General features: G+C 37.5%; 1 protein-coding gene across 1 annotated transcript in view; it reads right to left on the bottom strand.

Annotated features, from left to right (window-relative positions):
* Positions 1–19,487, bottom strand: part of TRIM24 (tripartite motif containing 24) — a 58,124-nt gene that overhangs the window by 14,863 nt on the left and 23,774 nt on the right. The window contains exons 7-10 of the mRNA XM_029917942.1: positions 18,239–18,385; positions 10,486–10,603; positions 7,384–7,652; positions 1,977–2,150 (exon numbers count right to left, since the gene is read on the bottom strand). Coding sequence (XP_029773802.1) covers positions 1,977–2,150; positions 7,384–7,652; positions 10,486–10,603; positions 18,239–18,385 — 708 coding nt within the window. The remainder of the gene's footprint in view (positions 1–1,976; positions 2,151–7,383; positions 7,653–10,485; positions 10,604–18,238; positions 18,386–19,487) is intronic.

The following is a 19,487-nucleotide window of genomic DNA, read 5'->3' on the forward strand; positions in this document are numbered from 1 at the left end:
CTTCTAATACACAAATAGGTAATTAAACATAAACAACTGAGGAAACTTTGTCATTTATTTATGTTAAAGGCCAGGATAAACACACTAAGATAATACCAGAATACTAGAGATGAGAAGCGCAGAGATGACCCATGCAGCTCTCTACAACTTACTTCAAAGCCTATCAAAAAGTACGAAAACTTGGCTGTACGAAAACTTGGCTGACAGAATAAATGGCTATACGGATATTAAGTGAGAAAGCAAACAGAACAATCTGTCCCCTACACAACTCTTTCAGCTGTTGTTTTTGAAAATTTTCGTTAATAAAATGTAGGGGAAAAGAAAAGCAACCGAGAAGCATCTCAAGACTCCACGCGGGAAAACCGCCCAGACGGCGATATATGGACTACGAGGCGCTCCGATTCTGAAACGTCGCATTGACATTCTTCGCTGAAACCCTGGGTGAGGGAACCTGCGAGTGGTCTTTGCCCCCACCCGCCCTCGTGTCCGCCCGTCCGTCTCCTTCCCTGGGCCCTCTTCCCACTTCCCTCCTCCAGAATAATCACAGTTACAGAAAGTGTGCATCGTTCCGGGGTTTGTTTTTTTAAAAACACATATATGAGACAGCGCGCACGCACGCACACACACACACACACACACACGCACACACACACACACACACTCAGAAAAATGAGATAATGCCCCACAAAAAGTCTACAATTTCTTTTTTACACAGAACAGAATCATCTATAGACTGCTGCATTTTCTCATATTCCCACTGTGCAGGTGTACTGTACTTTGTTAATTTAATCTGCCAATTAAAAAAACCATTTCCCCATTATATTATCTCCTAGTTTATTCCCTCTTCAGTCAGGTTTAGATTTTTGACAGGGAACATTTTAAAGGTCCTGGAGCCTGTATCTACACATTAAAAGTAACAACTGGAGAAGAGAGAAGGCACACATTTGTGTGCACAGAAGGTGCCAGGACTTCTGTATACATGAGCAGTCTCAGCTCAACTCTGCAAGGGACTCAATATATAGTTGGGGCAAATGACATTTAGAAGATTAAACTTGCACAAGGTCACAAAATTGTTAGGAAAGTAAACAGGATTTAAGGCTAAAATGACACGTAAGGCTTTTTCACCTCCTTCTACCAGTGAAATAGAGATAGGAATGACTTTTATTTAAAAGTATTTTTATTAAAATATTTAAGAAAATTCTGTGATATTAGAGCAAAGCCAAACTAATTATAACCACACACAAACACAGAGCGCATGTACTTTTAGAATAGAATTTTCACATCATTTGATTAAACGAATGTCACAGAATTATGAAAATCGCATCATATTCCTTGTTTTAGTCTTGGCAAAAAAGCAAACAAATCAGCCTACAAGTAGTAGCTGGAAAGATTGCTGACACAGAGAGAATTTTGACCAGTATTATAAAAGAATGTCCTAGCTAGAAAATATTTTAACCTCTAAAGACCTTAAGAATATAAATATTAAATTTTATTGGATTTAACAGAGAACCTTAAACTTTCAATTTCATCAGATGTATAATATGTATGCATATTAAAACTATAGGTTTGTTTCTAAGTCTCCTTGAAACAATTTAAAGCTCATTTATGTTCCCTTTTGCAGAATATAACCTGTATATATCAGAATTCTTCTGTCTTAGGAAATTTAATTAACTCAGCTAAAAGCTACACTTAGTAGTATTGCCAAAATTCATACCTATGACCCTGATTATTCTGGGCCTTTAATACAACATAAGTGGCTTGATTTCTCTTGTTAATTACAAATCACGACCCATTCTCTTAGCTCTGTCTCTATGGGTCTGTCTGTAATAAACTATGTAACTCATATTTATTAAAAACAAAAACAAAAAAACCCTTGCTCTTGCTCTTCATAACCATTGCTTTATTTATAAATTCAACATGATCTGAATGAAAGCAGAGAAGCAGAACAAGAAGCTGAAGAAAGTAAAGATATATACCTGCTTTATAGCTTGTTGCGCCAAAAAAGCCATCTGTAGCGGGTTGGGCTTTATTGCTTGTCGCGGCATGTTCTGGTTCGGTGGGTATCTCAGCTGCTGAGGATGTGGAGGAAGAACTGGTCCATTGGGTTTGGGGCTGTGATTTTGAAAATTTATCAAACGTGGAGGGGGTTGCTGGAAAAAATAAATTAAACCATTTTAGTGACAGTCATCTCCTGAAAGACAAATTACAGAGAACTCTAATTTCCACAGAAAGACAGCAACTCTGTCATAGATGAATAACTTATTAATACTACAACAAGGGTATGGGGGAAGGAGGCAGCCTTCCAGAATGTGTACAAGCTATGTGAAAAGGAGTTTCATTAGGAAAGAGCCATGGGATAGGGGTTTCCAACTTAAAGTAAGTTATACTAGGACTGGACGAAGGCCATGTTTCCCTAACATGAAGTAGAGAAAATTTGTGTTTGGTACCCTTCTAAGTCCCTGATAATTATATTTTGCAAACAATTGCCCTCTTCAGATCCTAAAATAATATGGTGGTTGAATACTAATTGCTAACATTTACTTAGTGGTCATTACATGCCAGGCATTGCTTTCAGAGCTTTACATGAGTGAACTCATTTAATCTTTACAACAATCCTATGTTTTGTTTTCTTTTTTACTACTCTTTATTTTACAGAAAAGGAAACCAAGGTATAGAGAATTTAAATAACCTATCCAAGATTAACAAAGGCAGTAAAAGATGAGGCTGGAACTTGAACTTTCTTTTTTGATTTTTTAAATGTTTTTTATTTATTTTTAAGAGACAGAGAGAGTGCGAGCAGGGGAGGGTCAGAGAGAGAAGGAGATACAGAATCTGAAGCAGCTTCCAGGCTCTGAGCTAGCAGTCAGTACAGAGCCCGACGCAGGGCTTGAACCCACGAACCATGAAATCATGACCTGAGCCGAAGCCGGATGCTTAACTGACTGAGCTACCCAGGCGCCCCTGGAACTTGAACTTAAACACTCTAGCTCCAAGGTCTGTACTCTTAGCTGACAAATCATGAAAATGAAAACTGTTGATAATAACATTTAAAAATTGGTCTCAGTCAGTTAAGTATCTGACTTTGGCTCAGGTCATAATCTTGCATTTCGTGGGTTCAAGCCCTGTATCAGGCTCTGTGCTGACAGCTCAGAGCCTAGAGCCTGTTTTAGGTTCTGTATCTCCCTCCCTCTCTCTCAAAAATAAACATTAAAAAAAATTAATGTGCTTTAGATCTGAAGTCAAACCATTTGCCATGATTACCATTTTACATGAGTTACTTCACTATTACCCTATTACTCTGCCTTGATTTTACAAATGAGGACACTAACATTAGAAAGCTTAGATCGCTTGAAAAAGGTCACATGGCTAGTAAAAGGCAGCGCTAGAGCTTTAATCCAAATGTAGTCTGCCCCATCTTTACCAAAATGCATTCTGGTGTATCGCTGGGGTTGATTAAGTAAGGTACAGCTGAGAAGATGAATTTCCCTAAAAGAAAACAGATTTCAAATGGAAACCCTTCAAGGACAACACTGGTTGGTCACAGGATAGGGCAAGGGCTGGGAACACAAGCCTACTTTGTGCATAAACGCTAGCCCTGAAACTTGAGATCTGTGTTCTAGAAAAAGGTAACCTTATATGCCAGTCTCAGTCTCATCATGAACCAACTTTATGGTTGGCAATTTATTGCAAAGCAAATACTTATTTAGAAGGCTGAAGTAGCAGCACCTTAACTTTTGGTCCTATCACGTGTAGCCCAGCCCTCTTTTTAAGCTTCTCCTCTCTCATTTCTGTAATTTACTCCCCTTGCATGGATAAACTGCTTCTCTTTCCCCTCTCTTACAAATTAGCTGGCACTGGGTTCACCCTCAGTAACTCTCAAGAGTGACCAGCAATTGCAGACCCAATGAAAAACAGATTTAGATACTGTTTCAAGACTAAGGGAAATTCTGTGGGTGAAGAAGAGAAAATTATTAGAGAAAATATCAGAAGTGTACAGAAGCATAAGCCTGAAGCCAGAGCAATTCTTTTCAATTCTTAAAGTTTTGTGACTTGAAGGGTTTTATACCAGAGAAACACAAAGAGAAAAATGGTTGGGCAATTACACTGTAAAAAGTACAACACTTTTAAGTTTATTTAAGAGATAATTTTTTTAAAGTGGAAAAGCACCTAAAATGGTCCTTAAGGAGACTTAGAGAAAAGTCTTTTGCTGTCCTACTCTCACAGCCCCAGCCAGACTGAGGTTTATATACTGAGACAGTCAAGAAATGACACTTGATGTCAGAGTAATGTACTCTGTGAGCAATCAGTGTGGAAATGGATGTTGATCCTGCCATCAAGGCGCTCACAGTTAGGTAAGACGTGAGGTGCTCCCCGCCCACTCCTAAAACTGTTATCGTTAATTGCATTAAACAGGGAAGGCAACTTTGAAGAATAAGAATAGGAACTAGTTATGAGCATAAAAGAAAAAGCAAAACCAGTGCTACTTTAATTAAATGGAATCAACTAATCTACAAGAAAGATACAGAAGGAAAAAACAGAGAGAACAAATAATTGAGCACTTGAGCAAACTAATGTATAATCATTGTTACCCTCATCCTCACTCTAAGTACCTTCATTATTATGGAGTTTGATTGTATTCTAGGTCAGCAGTTCCCAACTATGCATAACCACAAAGGATAGCAGATGTCCTGCTAACATCCACTGTTCAGGAAAGTTAATGTTTACATATGAACGAGGGCATCTCCACAGCAGTAAATCTGACCCAGGAGTAAGAGCCATGGCTGTGAATTATGTACTCAACAACATACGTGACCATACTCTCAACCAACTGTGACCTGTCTGGAGTATAAAGGAGTACACTGTACACTGCTAAGTAAACAGAGATCGAGATTGTATCACTTAGTCACAAAAATGTGCCTTCTACTTCTCTATCACGTAACTCTAACCACACAGATTAGACGGTTAATATTCAGAAGAAGAAATAAGGAAAACTCATGTAAGCAATTTTTAGAACTAGTCCTTTGAATTTACCTGGGTCCTACAGACAGATGTAGAGTACGATGGGAACATATCCACAAAGCCAGAGGCACACACGCACTTCCTCTTAGGCAGATAGTTCCCTATGCTTAACATATAAATAAACTGGTAGAAAACAAAGTATATAGCCGAGCAGGGCAAGCTTATGGAGGAAGACAAACTGACGACTGAAAAATGTGTGAGTATTTGACAGAGAACACATAAAAATGAGGGCTGAGAAGACAGAAAAACAGAAGTGTATGAAGTAATGACCAAAAGATAACAGAAGTTACTTTATTTCTAAGTAGGAAAATTGGGTTGCATAATAGGGATTGTATATTATGTAGATTATAGAGCAGTAAATCCTAGAGAGGAAAAATAAGATCAAATGCAAATTTCTGAGATAATTAGGCTACATAAAGGCTCAGAGGTCACTTCTGCTTGTTACTACTTATATAAATTCCAATGAGCGACTAAGTCACAACGAATCCACACTGCCTCAGTTCCTCGCTTCTTAGTGAGAAGATAATTAACACAAATAATGGATTTATCCTTTTTTTGCATTAATAAACTATTAAATAAAATCACTTTTCTATCTCCCACTTAAGATAAATATTAATCATATAAATACTTATCACTAAGCACTCCAGTAATTTTCACTCTCTTCTCTTCACTTATCTTTAGAAATATTTTGGTACTCTTTGAAATCTACCTGCAGTATGTCACTCTGCAGAGATAATGACAAAATTATTTCTCAATTTTCTTAAAATTTTAACTCTGCTGGTATCTAAAGTATACAACTCTTTTCTCATGGAACACTCACCAAAGACTTCTAAATTTCTTTGTTAATTACTTCTGTGAACACATGGGTTAAAGTAAAGTTCTAGAGGAATAATCAATCTGGCATATTGTTAGGCATATTAATATACCCCTGGATTTGACAAGCCTTCTTAATCAAATTATTAAAAAGTTATAAACCTCAAATACATCATGTCAGGCCTTCACAGAAGCAATTTTACAAAATCACGATCTACATATGCCCACAACTTTATTCAGGGTTGAAGTAAGAGCCCTATGAAGGCCAATTCTATGTTTTGCAAAATTGCTACAAAAAACCTATTATGCCATTAAAAATTGCTTTTCATAAAGAACCACATTATATATTCCTCTTAGTGCTAGTAAAATACTAGTAAAAAGTTTCTTCTCTAATTAACTGGCATTTTTCCTTTTTACAAAATAATATGGATATTATTCCTGTTTCTTGTTTTCTTTGGTTGAGAAAAATTCTGAGCTAAGACTCGTTCTCAAGTAAAATGAGAATTCTCAGTCTAATTCCGCACACTTCAATTCTGATTAAACCCCATTCTACTTCATTTGTGTCAGTAGTGTGTACCACTTAAAATCTTTCTCAGAGGGGCGCCTGGGTGGCTCAGTCGGTTAAGTGTCCAACTTCGGCGTGGGTCATGATCTCACGGTTTGTGGGTTCAAGCCCCCATCAGGCTCTGTGCTGACAGCTAGCTCAGAGCCTGAGGCCCGTCTTTGGATTCTGTGTCTCCCTCTCCTCTGACCCTCCCGTGCTCATGCTGTTTCTCTCTCTCTCTCAAAAAAAAAAAAAAAAAAAAAAAAAAATATATATATATATATATATGTCCTTCTCAGAAATAGGAAGAGTACACATTAATAAACATAAGTATAAATAATAATTTGTATGATTTCATTAGACCTTATATTCCTTAGTAAACTTTTATTAAGTATGCCCAGATCTAACTTGAGCAGGATGGTTAAACTACTTAACAGAGTGCATAAGCTTCTCATCTTCAAAAACTGACTTAAAAGTAAATGGAATACTTCATTTCTAGTAAAAATAAGATGGTTCATGGAGTATCTGCTCAGAAATAAAGTTTGAAAAAGGTAGTTTTCTAATGAACCATTCCCCCACCCTTTTCTATTTCATTTGACCCTAGTTTCTAAGATGCAGTGTAGTTTTTCTAAACACTGCATCCCCACAAAGAACAGATAACGGAGGTATTAGTCATTCTGAAGCACGAATATAGGAATTATGAGTTACCGATTTACAAATATCCCATCAGTCATAGGCATGGGTTATTTAGGAATGCAGTTGTTTATCCTGTTACAATTTGAAGACAACAAAGAGTGGATGAAAACAAATGTACCAGTTAAATAAACCATTAATTCCTTTTTGAAAACTAAAAACTAGGAGCTAAATCAAGGATACTTAATGTGATAAATTTTTGTAAATTCATATATGTAAATCATAGGTGACAGATGCCTTGGTTATTTTGAGAGATGTTGAATACAATTGTACTATAATTATCGAAGTTAGGACAGGCCTGCTTCCAAATTTACCTGATGAGAGATGGAAGGTTGCTGGATGGGCCCCTGCATTCTAGGGTTTGGTAAACCCACAGGAGCTGGCCTCCGTTGCACCTGGTGCCTCTGAGCCATCACCTGTTGCTGCATATGCTGGAGTCGTAACTGAGCTAGGCTGATCTGTGTTGGAAACTTGGATAACTGGTTTGAAGACAAACCACCTGGAGGCTGGGAACTCTGTTCCACGACAGGGTTCTGCTTCGGCGTTTGTGGCTGACTCTCTTTATCTTCAATTACTAAAGAACCTAAAGAAAGAGGAAAAGGTAAGTTCTAAAGTTTTCCTGAGAGTGAAATCCCTTATATCATAAGGCCATTTTTGCTGAACTTCAAATTGCCAAGAAAATTTTTCATCTCAGGAATATTTTACACTCTTAGAAGCCAAAGACCACAAAGAGCTTTTGCTTATTTAAGTTCTATCTATCAAATTTTAACATTTTAGAAACTATTAAAATGATTTTTTACTTATTAATTCATTTAAAAATAACAAGCCCACAGTAACACGTATTTATGAAAAAACAATTTCAAAAAATTAAAAGACTGACATTGTTTTAATTTTCAAAAATCTCTTCACATGTCTGGTCTAAGAGCTGAACTCTCCAATTTGCTTCTGTATTGTCTCTCATTATACTTTTTGGGTTAGAATTTATGAAGAAAATCTAGCCACACATAGACATGTAGTTGGAAAAAGTCCCCTAAAGGAGTCTCACACAATGCTCTGAGAACTGCTGTCGTATATCAAAACCGAACAAGTCAAACTGACATTGGTTCTAAAAATCCCACAATGTCTTTCTGATTCTTTAGAATGAATTATTTGTAATCTCTCAAAAGTTCCTTATACTTTCACAGTGCAGTTCTCTGATAGAGAATACTATCACACTGTGATAGAGAATTACAACTATACGTTTAACATTGAAAGGTGCCTCTAGTAGGTCAGATTAAAGCAGAAGGCAAAGCCTAACTTGTTCCACAGAGACTCAATTTCTGATTTATTAAGCATAAACATCCTAAAAACTATGGTCATTACTCACTGTATGTTAGGTAATATGATAACAGGTCTATGTATATTCTTGTTAAAGTCCTTTTTATAGATAAGGGATCTAGGGCTCAGAGAGATTGAACGACTTATGCAAATTCAGCAAGACATTAACTGAATGTTGACCCAGATCAATATTTTCCCTCTGTACTATTCTAGAAGACATTTCTCAGAAGCCATGGATAAACAAGTTTGGGAAACTTGACTCCTTCTTAGAATGTAAATCTCATTGTAAGTGATAAATTTACACAGCTGTAAATGATAGCTCTGAGAAGTCTTACTGTAAACGATATTGTTTAACCTTATAATAAGAATTACACAAATAGGAAATGCTGTTTTTGTTTTTTGCTGTAGACTTACCTAAAACTATATACATTTATGTCTACCTATGTAGACATACATACATTTATGTCCATCTATGTATACCTATGTCTACATCATGTGGTTTATACTCTAAGTGATATGCTTGTAAGTACATGTATTTCTATACAGGACTACTTGTGTAGATATAGATCCTGTGATATATAACCTTTGCATAGCTGAATTTGTGGAGGTTTAGTGGGGTAGGCAAGAGATAGTTACTTATAAACACACTTTGTATTAAGATGCTGCTTTTTAGCAACACAGGGAAGTGTGTGTCATTCCAGCTGCCGGCTACCTATCAATAAATACATTGCTGCATGCACTTCAAAACTGAGCTACAGGGGTTAACCTATCCCCATCCCTTTCGTTCTTTTGTATGGATGAGATCTGTGTAAGCTTATTGCTTCCTTTCTTGATGTGTTAGGAGAGCCTGGCTCCCTCCAGCCATTTCTTCCTTTCCTACATAGAGTCTAGCCTAGGGTATGAGAGACCAACCATCTTTGATGATTTTGAAACATAGTCAATGAGCCCAAAAAACTGTCATCAAAGGGAATATATTAGTGGCTAATGAAGAATGTACAGGGAATTCTTAAATTTCCGTTTCTATAGTTTCCATTTGAGAAACTAAGAGGCAAAAAGTGAAGACTTTTTCTACTATTTGAGTTCCTAATTTTACCAAAATGACAGTCGTCCTTTGGGATAATTCAGTGGGCTCTAATACTAAAAACTGGGGCACTTTTCTGCGTGGATGTTAAACTTCAACTAGAAAGTTTAAAAATACATAGTTATTACATAAAAGGCAGAATAAAAAATGAGAAGTCTTCCTTAGCAAAATCAAGCAAATGAACCCTTAGGTGCTGCATGACTGGGTATAAGTAATATATGAGAAATACTATTTTAACAGAACACATTCCACATAACAAAAATTCTTTATCAATGGCAGTTCTGAGGCAAAAGTTTTATTACCGCATTGTGATAAACCTATAGTTAACAGTACAACCAAGATTCTATGGAAAAAAAGAACTTCTAAATCCAAAAATCCAGACATCCTGTGAGTCAATATGATGAATGTTTCATATCATCCATTTACTTACATGTGTGTATTTATATTCAGGCATGTGTCACACATATACGTTTGCTAATAAAATACTGACAAAATTTCATGTCTTTAAAACAAAGTAATAATGGGGGTGGAAGGGAAAACACATTTTATTTTAATTTATTTTTTAAATTTACATCCAAGTAAGTTAGCATGTAGTGCAACAATGATTTCAGGAGTAGATTCCTTAATGTCCCTTACCCATTTAGCCCATCCCCCCCCCCCCAGCCTCTCCCGTAACCCCCCATATTTAAGAGTCTCTTATGTTTTGTCCCCTCCCTGTTTTTGTATTATTTTTGTTTCCCTTCCCTTATGTTCATCTGTTTTGTATCTTAAAGTCCTCATATGAGTGAAGTCATATGGTATTTGTCTTTCTCTGATAAATTTCACTTAGCATAATACCCTCCAGTTCCATCCACATAGTTGCAAATGGCAAGATTTCTTTCTGATTGCTGAGTAATACTCCATTGTATATATACACACACCACATCTTCTTTGTCTGGGAATACACTTGATAATATTATCATCAGCACAGAGCTCCAGAAACAAATGGCACTTTGAGAAAATGGACATAATGGCCTACCTAAATTGAGAATATTTTGAGCCCAGAAACTAGGATCACAGTGAAACTGGATGGTATTGTTGGTCACTGGGGAAGCATCACACCTTGCTCGAAGGAGGTGCCGTAAGCGGTATGTAATCTAGAAGAAAGGAGAGACAATTAAACATCAGTATCTTTAATCCAGGCAATAATTTATTAAGTTCCAGGAAATGCACAGAAAAATGGTCTCTGGTATATATGCTAATACAAAATAGGTAATCATATAGAAGTTATAAAATGTGGATACACAACAGTTTTCTTTCTAAAACATGTTAAAAGTTTTGAGGTATAATTCAGTTACCTATACTATCGAATACAAAACTGAAAAGTATCTTCAAGTGATAGGTTAAAGTCAGTTTTTTGAATAAAACTTTAGAGAAGCACCAACTAAATATTTGTAGAGTAAACTTCAACACATTTTGTTCCTTTACTTACTTTACTTAACGTTTTTCAAGAAAGTTTCAGGATTTGGATTAAAGGGCTAAGGAGTTATGGAAAATACAGAGGAACCTCTGCTACGGAGACCGAAGCACAGCTCCCAGCCCGCTGGTGGGGTGCAGCCCTTGCTCTAGGTTTTGAATCTCATGTCCTCACACAATACCACCCACCTCCTTCCACACTGTAGTCCTCAGTGAACACTTAGCCATTCTGTCTCAGTCCTTGAAGAATTTAGCTCCTGGCTCACTATCACCATCTCCAACATGTCATTATTCTTAATGATTTTAATATCCAACCAGCTGATCCTTCTTTCTAGTTCATTTCCTCTGGTTCCCAAGTACAAATAATCCTATAGACTTTAAAGACTCCTTTAGCTTTTTGCTCTTATAATTTTTCCATGTCCTTCAATCTCACATTACCATTATCCTTACCCAGCTTAAACCCCAGGGTCAAGCATCATAATCGTCTCCTTGCATAAACCCTAAATACCTCTTTTTCTCACCTACTCTATTATAGATACTCCCTTCTCTTTCCTCAACCTTTTCCACCAAATGAAACAAAACAAACAACCCTGGTTAAATACAACTTTTGGCTAAATATAACTGGACTGATGAAGGGAATGATCACTTCAAACACATGACAATTTACTTCAGGTAGGCCCCTACAGTTGACTGGCTAGCACACGACATTCTTTTGGTACTTTGCTTCCCTACTCTCCGGAGTAACTGTTGAACTTTTCTCTTCAAATCTCTAGCTGCTCTTTCCTCCCCACTTCTCAATTTTGGCTGATGATTCTGCTTACAATTTTACTGAGAAAGCAGAAACAATCAGGGACCTTGTACAAACTCTCACCACTTGTCAGTAATAGTGTTCTCTCCAGATGCAGTGCTTCTAGAGCAGTCCTTCCACTTGCACCACAGCACCCAACCCTCCTTGCCTACTCATGGGCACTGCCCAGCAACATTCTTCCCTCTCCTGTACCACCTAGGCTTCTCTTTTACTGGATCATTCCCATCTACACAGAAACGTATCAACTTTTCTCAGCTAAAAACAAAACTCTTGGCTCTTTTTCTCTTGCCATCAACTGCCCCATTTTCCTGCTCTTTTTTTTTTTTACAGCAAACTCTTAAAAAACTCATCTATTTTTACTGTCCCTTGTTCCTCTCCTCCCATTCTTTTCAGAAACCACTGCTTCACTTGGCTTTCAGCATACTATACTCTCATGGTTTCATCTTTATGCTACCAGCCGCCACTTTTTGGGGCCCCTGAGAAGAGGTTTGGGTTCCAAAGCACCATTGAAGCCTCTACTGCTGGCTCTTTCAACTGAGCCCCAGGGCTCAGTCTTTCCACTGCTCTTGTTTCTCCTATACCCACAGTCTCAGTGATCTCATATGGTCTCATAGTTTAAATGACTTCTTAATTTGTATCTCAAGTCTAGATCTCTCTTTTGAACTTGCATTTCCAACTACTTACTCAACATCTCCACCTGATTGTCTAATAGGCACATCAAATTTCATCTGTCTAAAAGGGAACTTGTAATCTTTCTCCTCAAGTCTACTTGTCCTATAATCTTCCCCTTGTCCATTACTGGCAGCACTATTTTTCCTACTCCTTAGTCCTTGGTTCCTTTCTTTTTCTCATGCCCTACATTCAACCTGTCAGCAAAATCCTACAGGTTCTAGCCTTAAAAGATATGGATAACCATACCCATTTTCCCATCGACTCTATTATTGCTGCTGTTATTATTATTACTACTAATTTTAGTTTAGTTATTTTGAGAGAGGGAGGGGCAGAGAGAAAGAGAGAGAGAATCCCAAGCAGACTCCACACTGTCAGCACAGAGCCCAATGAGGGGCTCAAACTAAAAACTGTGAGGTAAAGACTGGCGCTGAAATCAAGAGTTGGATGCTTAAGTGACTGAGCCACCCAGGCACCCCTCTCATCAACTCTATTAATTCTCCTGCTATCACCTTGCAAAAGCCACCTTATTGCAATATGGTTCTAACTGGTCTCCCTTATATCTCCCTTGCCCTCAACTACAGATGGTCTGTTTTCAATAGCTACAGTGGTTGTTAAAATATAAATCATATTCTATGCTCCTTCTCCTCAAGTCCCTCCCTCCAGTAGTTCCTTATCTCACTCAGATTAAAAACCCAAGTTCTCATAATGAACCACAAGGCTTGTGCTACTACTACTGCACTACTGCTCTGACTTTACTTGTATACTTTCTGCTCCTTCACTCTGTTCTGGCCCCTCACGCCTCCTTGCATCCATATCACAAAAACCACCACCTCCATTTTTGCACCTGCTGTGTGCTTTGCCAGAACAGACTTCCCCCAAATATCTGTAGACCTTGCTTCCTCACTTCTCTTTTCTATTTGCTCAAATATCACCCTCTTTAGATAGACTTGCTTATCTAAAGCTACAAGCTGCACCCCAATGTTCCTAGACTCCCTTCCTTAATTTAATTTACTCTAGAGCACTTAATACCATGTAATTGTATATGTATTTTACTTATTTTGGTACTCTCTCCATTAAATGTGACTCCTTAAGGGCAAAGATTTCATTTTGTTCTCTGTTCTCCAAGTGCTTATAATGCTGCCTGATACATAGTGGGTATTCTGTAAATAATTGTTGACTACATAATTTGCTTTAGTTGCTAAATTATTTTCAACAGCTCTAATAAGTTCTGAGTAAAAACCCATCACCTTATTTAGGGACTATGTGGAATACATGGCACAGTGTGTACCTAACAGTATTCAACACAATGTTCTTCTCCCTGAGTTTTTCTGTATTAATTTTTTGTGTCCTCTAACAGTGCTCACTGTAAAAGACATTCCTACAAAGCTGACCAAAACAATCCTTCCAAGAACTTTCCTTTGTGAATATGCTGCTTTATCATTTCCAAAAATGTATTCATTTTTAAATAATTTTTAAAATGTAGAGGCACCTGGATGGCTCAGTCAGTTAAACGTCTGACTTCAGCCTAGGTCTTGATCTCACCATTCCCGAGTTTGAGCCCTGCGTCAGGCTCTATGCTGACAGCTCAGAGTCTGGAGCCTGCTTCGGATTCTGTGTCTCCCACTCTCTCTCTCTGCCCCTCCCCCACTTGCACTCTTGTCTCTATCTCTCAAAAATAAACATTAAAAAACCTTAAAAAAAATTGTAGAAAAGTGAAAAGAACCCTTCACCCACATTTTCCAACTGTTGCTGTGATAACATATTTGTTCGAGCACTACCCAACTGCTTCTGCACACACACTGTTACTAGTCTTTTTCTGAACCTTGTGACAGTAAGTTACAGACATGAGGTTCTGTCTACCATTAGTACTCCAGTGAGTGCACCTTCGAACAAAGATCCTCTAACATAAAGAGCAAATTCCAAATTCAGAAAGCGAGTCTACCAACACTGCCATCCAATCCAAAGACCTCATTCAAATGTCAACTCTCCCAGCAGTGTCATTCTTTAGGATGTTGTCAAGGAATACTGGTTGCACTTAGTTACCTGTCCCTTCAGTTCCTTAGTCTTTTATGTTTTGTCATTTATGTCCTTGATGGCTTAAAAGTTTAGACCTTATATTCTGTAAGATTACCTTCAACCTGGGTGTGAGTGCAGTTCTTCCTCATCAGACTTAGTAAGAGCAGTCTTGTCAGGAATTCCACACAAATGACAACATGCACTTCTTAGCACATCAGATCAGGGAGCTCAGGATGCAAGCCTGTCCTACAAGTGCTGATACAAATCTTCACCACCGGGCAATTTTGCTGCCCAGTTTCCCGACCTTAAATTCACTGGGTCTCCCTCTTTGTAATGATTAGTATTTTGCAAATAGCTTTCAAGAGAGCAATACTGTCTCCTTCCTAATGAAGTTAAAATAAACTTAAAGAAGAAATTTAGTATTTAATTTTCCAATCCTATAAAAATTAAGAGGTACTTTTGTCTATACTTAGAGCTTGAGAAAGACATTATCTGGTACCTATTTTTGTTTTTGTTTTTGTTTTCTTTTACCATCAATCTTTCGTTGAGTTCCTATGCATCGAGCACCAAGTAACATGAAATTCCTACTTTAAGAAGTAGAGAGTCTAACAGATTTCTAGAAACATACGCAAGTATAATAGTAGATAAAAGTCAGTAATAGTATGGTAGGCATATGCACAAAGGGTTTGTAAACAAAGAAAGAGAAAGCCAATCCAGTCTTGGTCATGAAAGGCTAACAGGAGGAAAGGAAGACAAACCTAACCTGAAGTAGGTAGTTTTCAAAAAAATGAACATTATTCAGGAGCAATAAGAGGCAGGAAGGGTACTGGTACCCAGGCAAAAGAGCATCGCATCCTGTGAGCACCAGGGATTAGAAATAAGGAGTTGGCAGTGAGATATTCAGGAACACATAAAGAAGGTCGTTAAAGATTAATTAGATAGGAGGAGGGAAAAAGGAGTAAAGAAACTGTAGAATTCCTTTTTACTACTTTTATAACTTAAGAGATTCCTAATTGCTAGTATTAAAGAAATTATTTATGGATAGTAAAAAGAATGATAGCGTTTTATTCTTCTGGCCTTTCTTCTGTCAATATTGCTTGCCTACCTTCTAAATAATAAAGGATAAATTCAGTGTTAACAGGCTGACAGAAGAATCCTGAGGATATATTGTGAAAACGTTTCAAAATATATTTAACACCAGACTTCAAAAAAAATTCTGCATTCCATCGGGTTTTGTCTTTTATTGACCACAATTCCTATAGCAAAAAGTGAACTAAGAATTGCAAGCCAACCTTGAAATTTCAGGCCTGCAAAACATTTTTTATTTTTTTAAGCACATGAACGCCATCATTTAAAGGAAAACTTGAGTAAACATGGCTACATGTAACACGCATATGAACTATGAAGAATAGAGTTGTAGAATATAGTAATTTTCAAATTTTTTGAGGTTGGATATCCTTATAAGAGTTTACAAATAAGTAAAGGCCTCAGCTCTGTGTGCATTACAGGCAAATTATTTTATTAACTACATTTGCTACTAATAATGCCTCAAGGCCCACTTGGGTTCCACAGACTTTTAAAAATCAGAAAAGATTTGATCAATCAGGTATCTAGTAATACTGGTTCCTTGTATATGCTGTACCCATTTTCTCCTATATATATAATGTAAACAACATTCTCCCTTTCTCCTATGTCAAGAGATCATTGTGCCGATTAAGTAATTCCACCTTCTATTTTTATTGTTTTCCTATAATTGCAAACAAAATCATAAAATTAGAGAAATTTGTAGATGAGAATGACTAAATATCTGACTGTATGAATAATGTGCTTTCTTACACAATCAAAAACTAACATTCAATATTCATAACTTTTCATTCATAATTGAAAAAACCAATTATCTCATTTTCTACTTTTATTCCTTTTCTGTTTGACATTCAGAAAAATATCTAGGAAAATAAAAAAGATACGTACTATTTAGAAGCTATTTTTCCTAAGACCAATAAAGCAGTTGAAAGCAAGAAGGACTCCAGAAAAAAAAATGTATTCTTGAAATATAATGAAAAAAAGTCTAAGAGTTGAATACAATTCATGATTAGGAATAGTTTTAGAAATAGTTATAAATCAATTTTTAACAAGTCTTCAACTCAATATTTGAACCTAGTTTATAAAAGCCTATCTAGAAGTACATTTCCTTATTTCAAAATGGTCATAGAAAAATTTTGCTACTTGATTCCAAAAATGGAATAGGTGAACAGAAAACTGATTTGCATGTCCTAATTTGATTTCAAAGGGTAATTCTATGTGTAATCTTTTTGTTTTAAAACAAAAAAATTTTTTATGCTTATTCATTTCCTAAGACTGAGCGAGTGAGCTAGAGAGAGAGAGGGAGAGAGAAAGAGAGAGAGATCACCAGCAGGGGAAGGGCAGAAGAGAGAGGGACACACAAAATGTGAAAACAGGCTCCAGGCTCTGAGCTGTTGGCACAGAGCCCCACATGGGGCTCGAACTCCCCAAATGGGAGACTGTGACCTGAGCTGAGGCTGGACACTTAACTGACTGAGCCACCCAGGCACTCCTAATTTTTTTTTAATGTCTTTTTAAAAAGATTTTTTTAATGTTTTTAAAAATCTTTTTATTTTTGAGAGAGACACAGTATGAGAGAGGGAGGGTCAGAGACACACACACACACACACACACACACACACACACACACACACACACACAGAATCCCAAGCAGACTCCAGGCTCTGAGCTATCAGCACAGAGCTGGCTGTGGGCTTGAACTCACAAACTGTGAGATCATGACCTGAGCTGAAGTGGGATGTTTAACTGAGCCAACCAGGCCAACCCCCCCCCTCCCTTTTTTTAATGTTTATTTATTTTTGAGAGACAGAGAAAGTGCATATGCATGTGGGAGCAGGGGAGGGGCAGAAGAAAGGGGAGAGGATCCCAGGTGGGCTCAGGGCTGAAAGCAGAAAGCCCAATGCAGGGCTCGAACTCATGAACCTTGAGATTATGACCTGAGTGTCAGATGCTCAACCTACTGAGCCACCCATGTGCCCATCTGTGAAATCTGAAATAAAATGAAGGTAAGGCAGCAATTTTTAAGAATGCCGACCAGTGGCACCAGCATATACTGGGAGCTTGTAAGAAATACAGAATCTGGCTCTACTCTACGACTATTAAACCAGAATCCTCGGGTGATTAGTAGTGTGCAGTGATGAAATATTTCCAGTAGCCAGGTTCTAGACTACTATCACAATTTTTCATCAAATCACACAGCCACTTTTCTGTAGCAATGGGGTTAAAATATCCAGTACCGTTTATGCCCACCAGAATTAACAACGTACTGCCAACAAGAGGAACACAGCTTCTAAGCTCAGTGTCTGCGATGGAATTCTGGTTTATAATTCTGTGTGACTTTAGGAATATTACTTAACTCTGTGCCCTCATCATCCATACAAAAAGGATGGACAGGTATACCTATCTTATAAAAATGATGCCTAAGTTTAAGTGAACCTGGCACACTATCGGTGATCAGGAAATGTTTACTATTATCATTATAGTTCATGTTAAGTTCAACAGCCACTGAGAGAAACCCTGGAAAAGAACAAGATAGAACAGCGACAGACTAGATCATACTTAAATCATGGCAGTTAAATATATTTTTAAAACCAAAATATTTTGATCACTTAAAATTAGAAATAGATTAAAGCACTTCAGTACAAATAGACTAATGAACATTTCTGAATTTAAAGTATTCTAGTAACTCCATCATTTCTGTTTTTGATGGTACGTTCAATGCCATACTTTATCTTACCAGTCGCTTGCTATAAAGTAATGCAGTACTGCTCCCACTGGAGACTGCCCATTTAGAAAAATGCATGACATGTTCCAATTGCTTAGAAAGTCCAGCCACTTCCTGTTGTTGTTGCATAAGTTTCATTCGATGGTCCTTTGCAAGGCTCTGAGAAGAAAATTTCAAAATTAGTCTTGCACATAACCTATTTTAATGGTCATTTTCAGATTACCAAATTAGAATAACTGTCACCTCTGAGAAGCCAAGTGATAGAAATGTAAAAATACTCTTAGTATTTTTTCCTCTTACTGTAAAGGATCACTCTCACTGCCACAAAAACTGTGCCTCAAACACTGCAGCTTCTGCTGTTGCCACCTACCCCTACCCCAGGCCCTTGGTCTAGTTTTACATATTCTGGAATTCAGGTCTGTGTTCATGCATCTTCCAATACGCAAAAGGGGCGAAAACCATGGATTAGCTATAATATAGTCAATGACTATATTCAATACTCATAAATAAAATACAAATAAAATTCATACAAATAAAATGCAATACTCTCAAATACAATAAAAATAAAATCCACCAAGCTGATAAAGTTATCAGATCACATGATTTGTGCAATCACGTGATTTTGTTTTAGGCATTCTAGTCCTGACTGCAACCAGTTTGTGCCCAGTCATGCCATGTGGTAGAAAATACTTAAATTTTGTGTGTGTGTGTGTTTTGTTTCTTGAGAGAGAGAGAGTGGGAGAGTACATGCACCTGGGGAGGGGCAGAGAGACAGGGAGAGAAAGAATCCCAAGCAGACTCCTCGCACAGCAGAGGGCCTGATGTGGGGCTCGATCTCACAAACTGGGAGATCATGACCTGAGTGGAAATCAAGAGTTGGACCCTTAACTGACTGAGCCACCCAGGCACTACTTTATCTTCATTTTTTTTAAAAACTCTCCAAGATATTCTGATTTACAGTGGAGTCTGGAAATAGCCACAGCAATGCATGCAGTACTAATCTCTAAGAAAGCCAATATAAGTGATGTTTAATTTTAAACAGAGCTTGGAAAATGTTTAAAATTCTTTACGTGTTTCTAGTTTAAAAAAGGTGGGGGGTTCCTGGGTGGCTCAGTCAGTTGAGCGTCAGACTTCAGCTCAGGTCATGAGCTCACAGTTTGTGAGTTTGAGCCCCATGTGAGGCTGTGCTGACAGCCCAGAGCCTGGGCTGTGTCTCTTCTTTCTCTGCCCTTCTCCTGCTTACACTCTGTTTCTCTCAAAA

Source organism: Suricata suricatta, chromosome 2 (genome assembly GCF_006229205.1).
Source record: "Suricata suricatta isolate VVHF042 chromosome 2, meerkat_22Aug2017_6uvM2_HiC, whole genome shotgun sequence".
NCBI lineage: Eukaryota > Metazoa > Chordata > Mammalia > Carnivora > Herpestidae > Suricata > Suricata suricatta.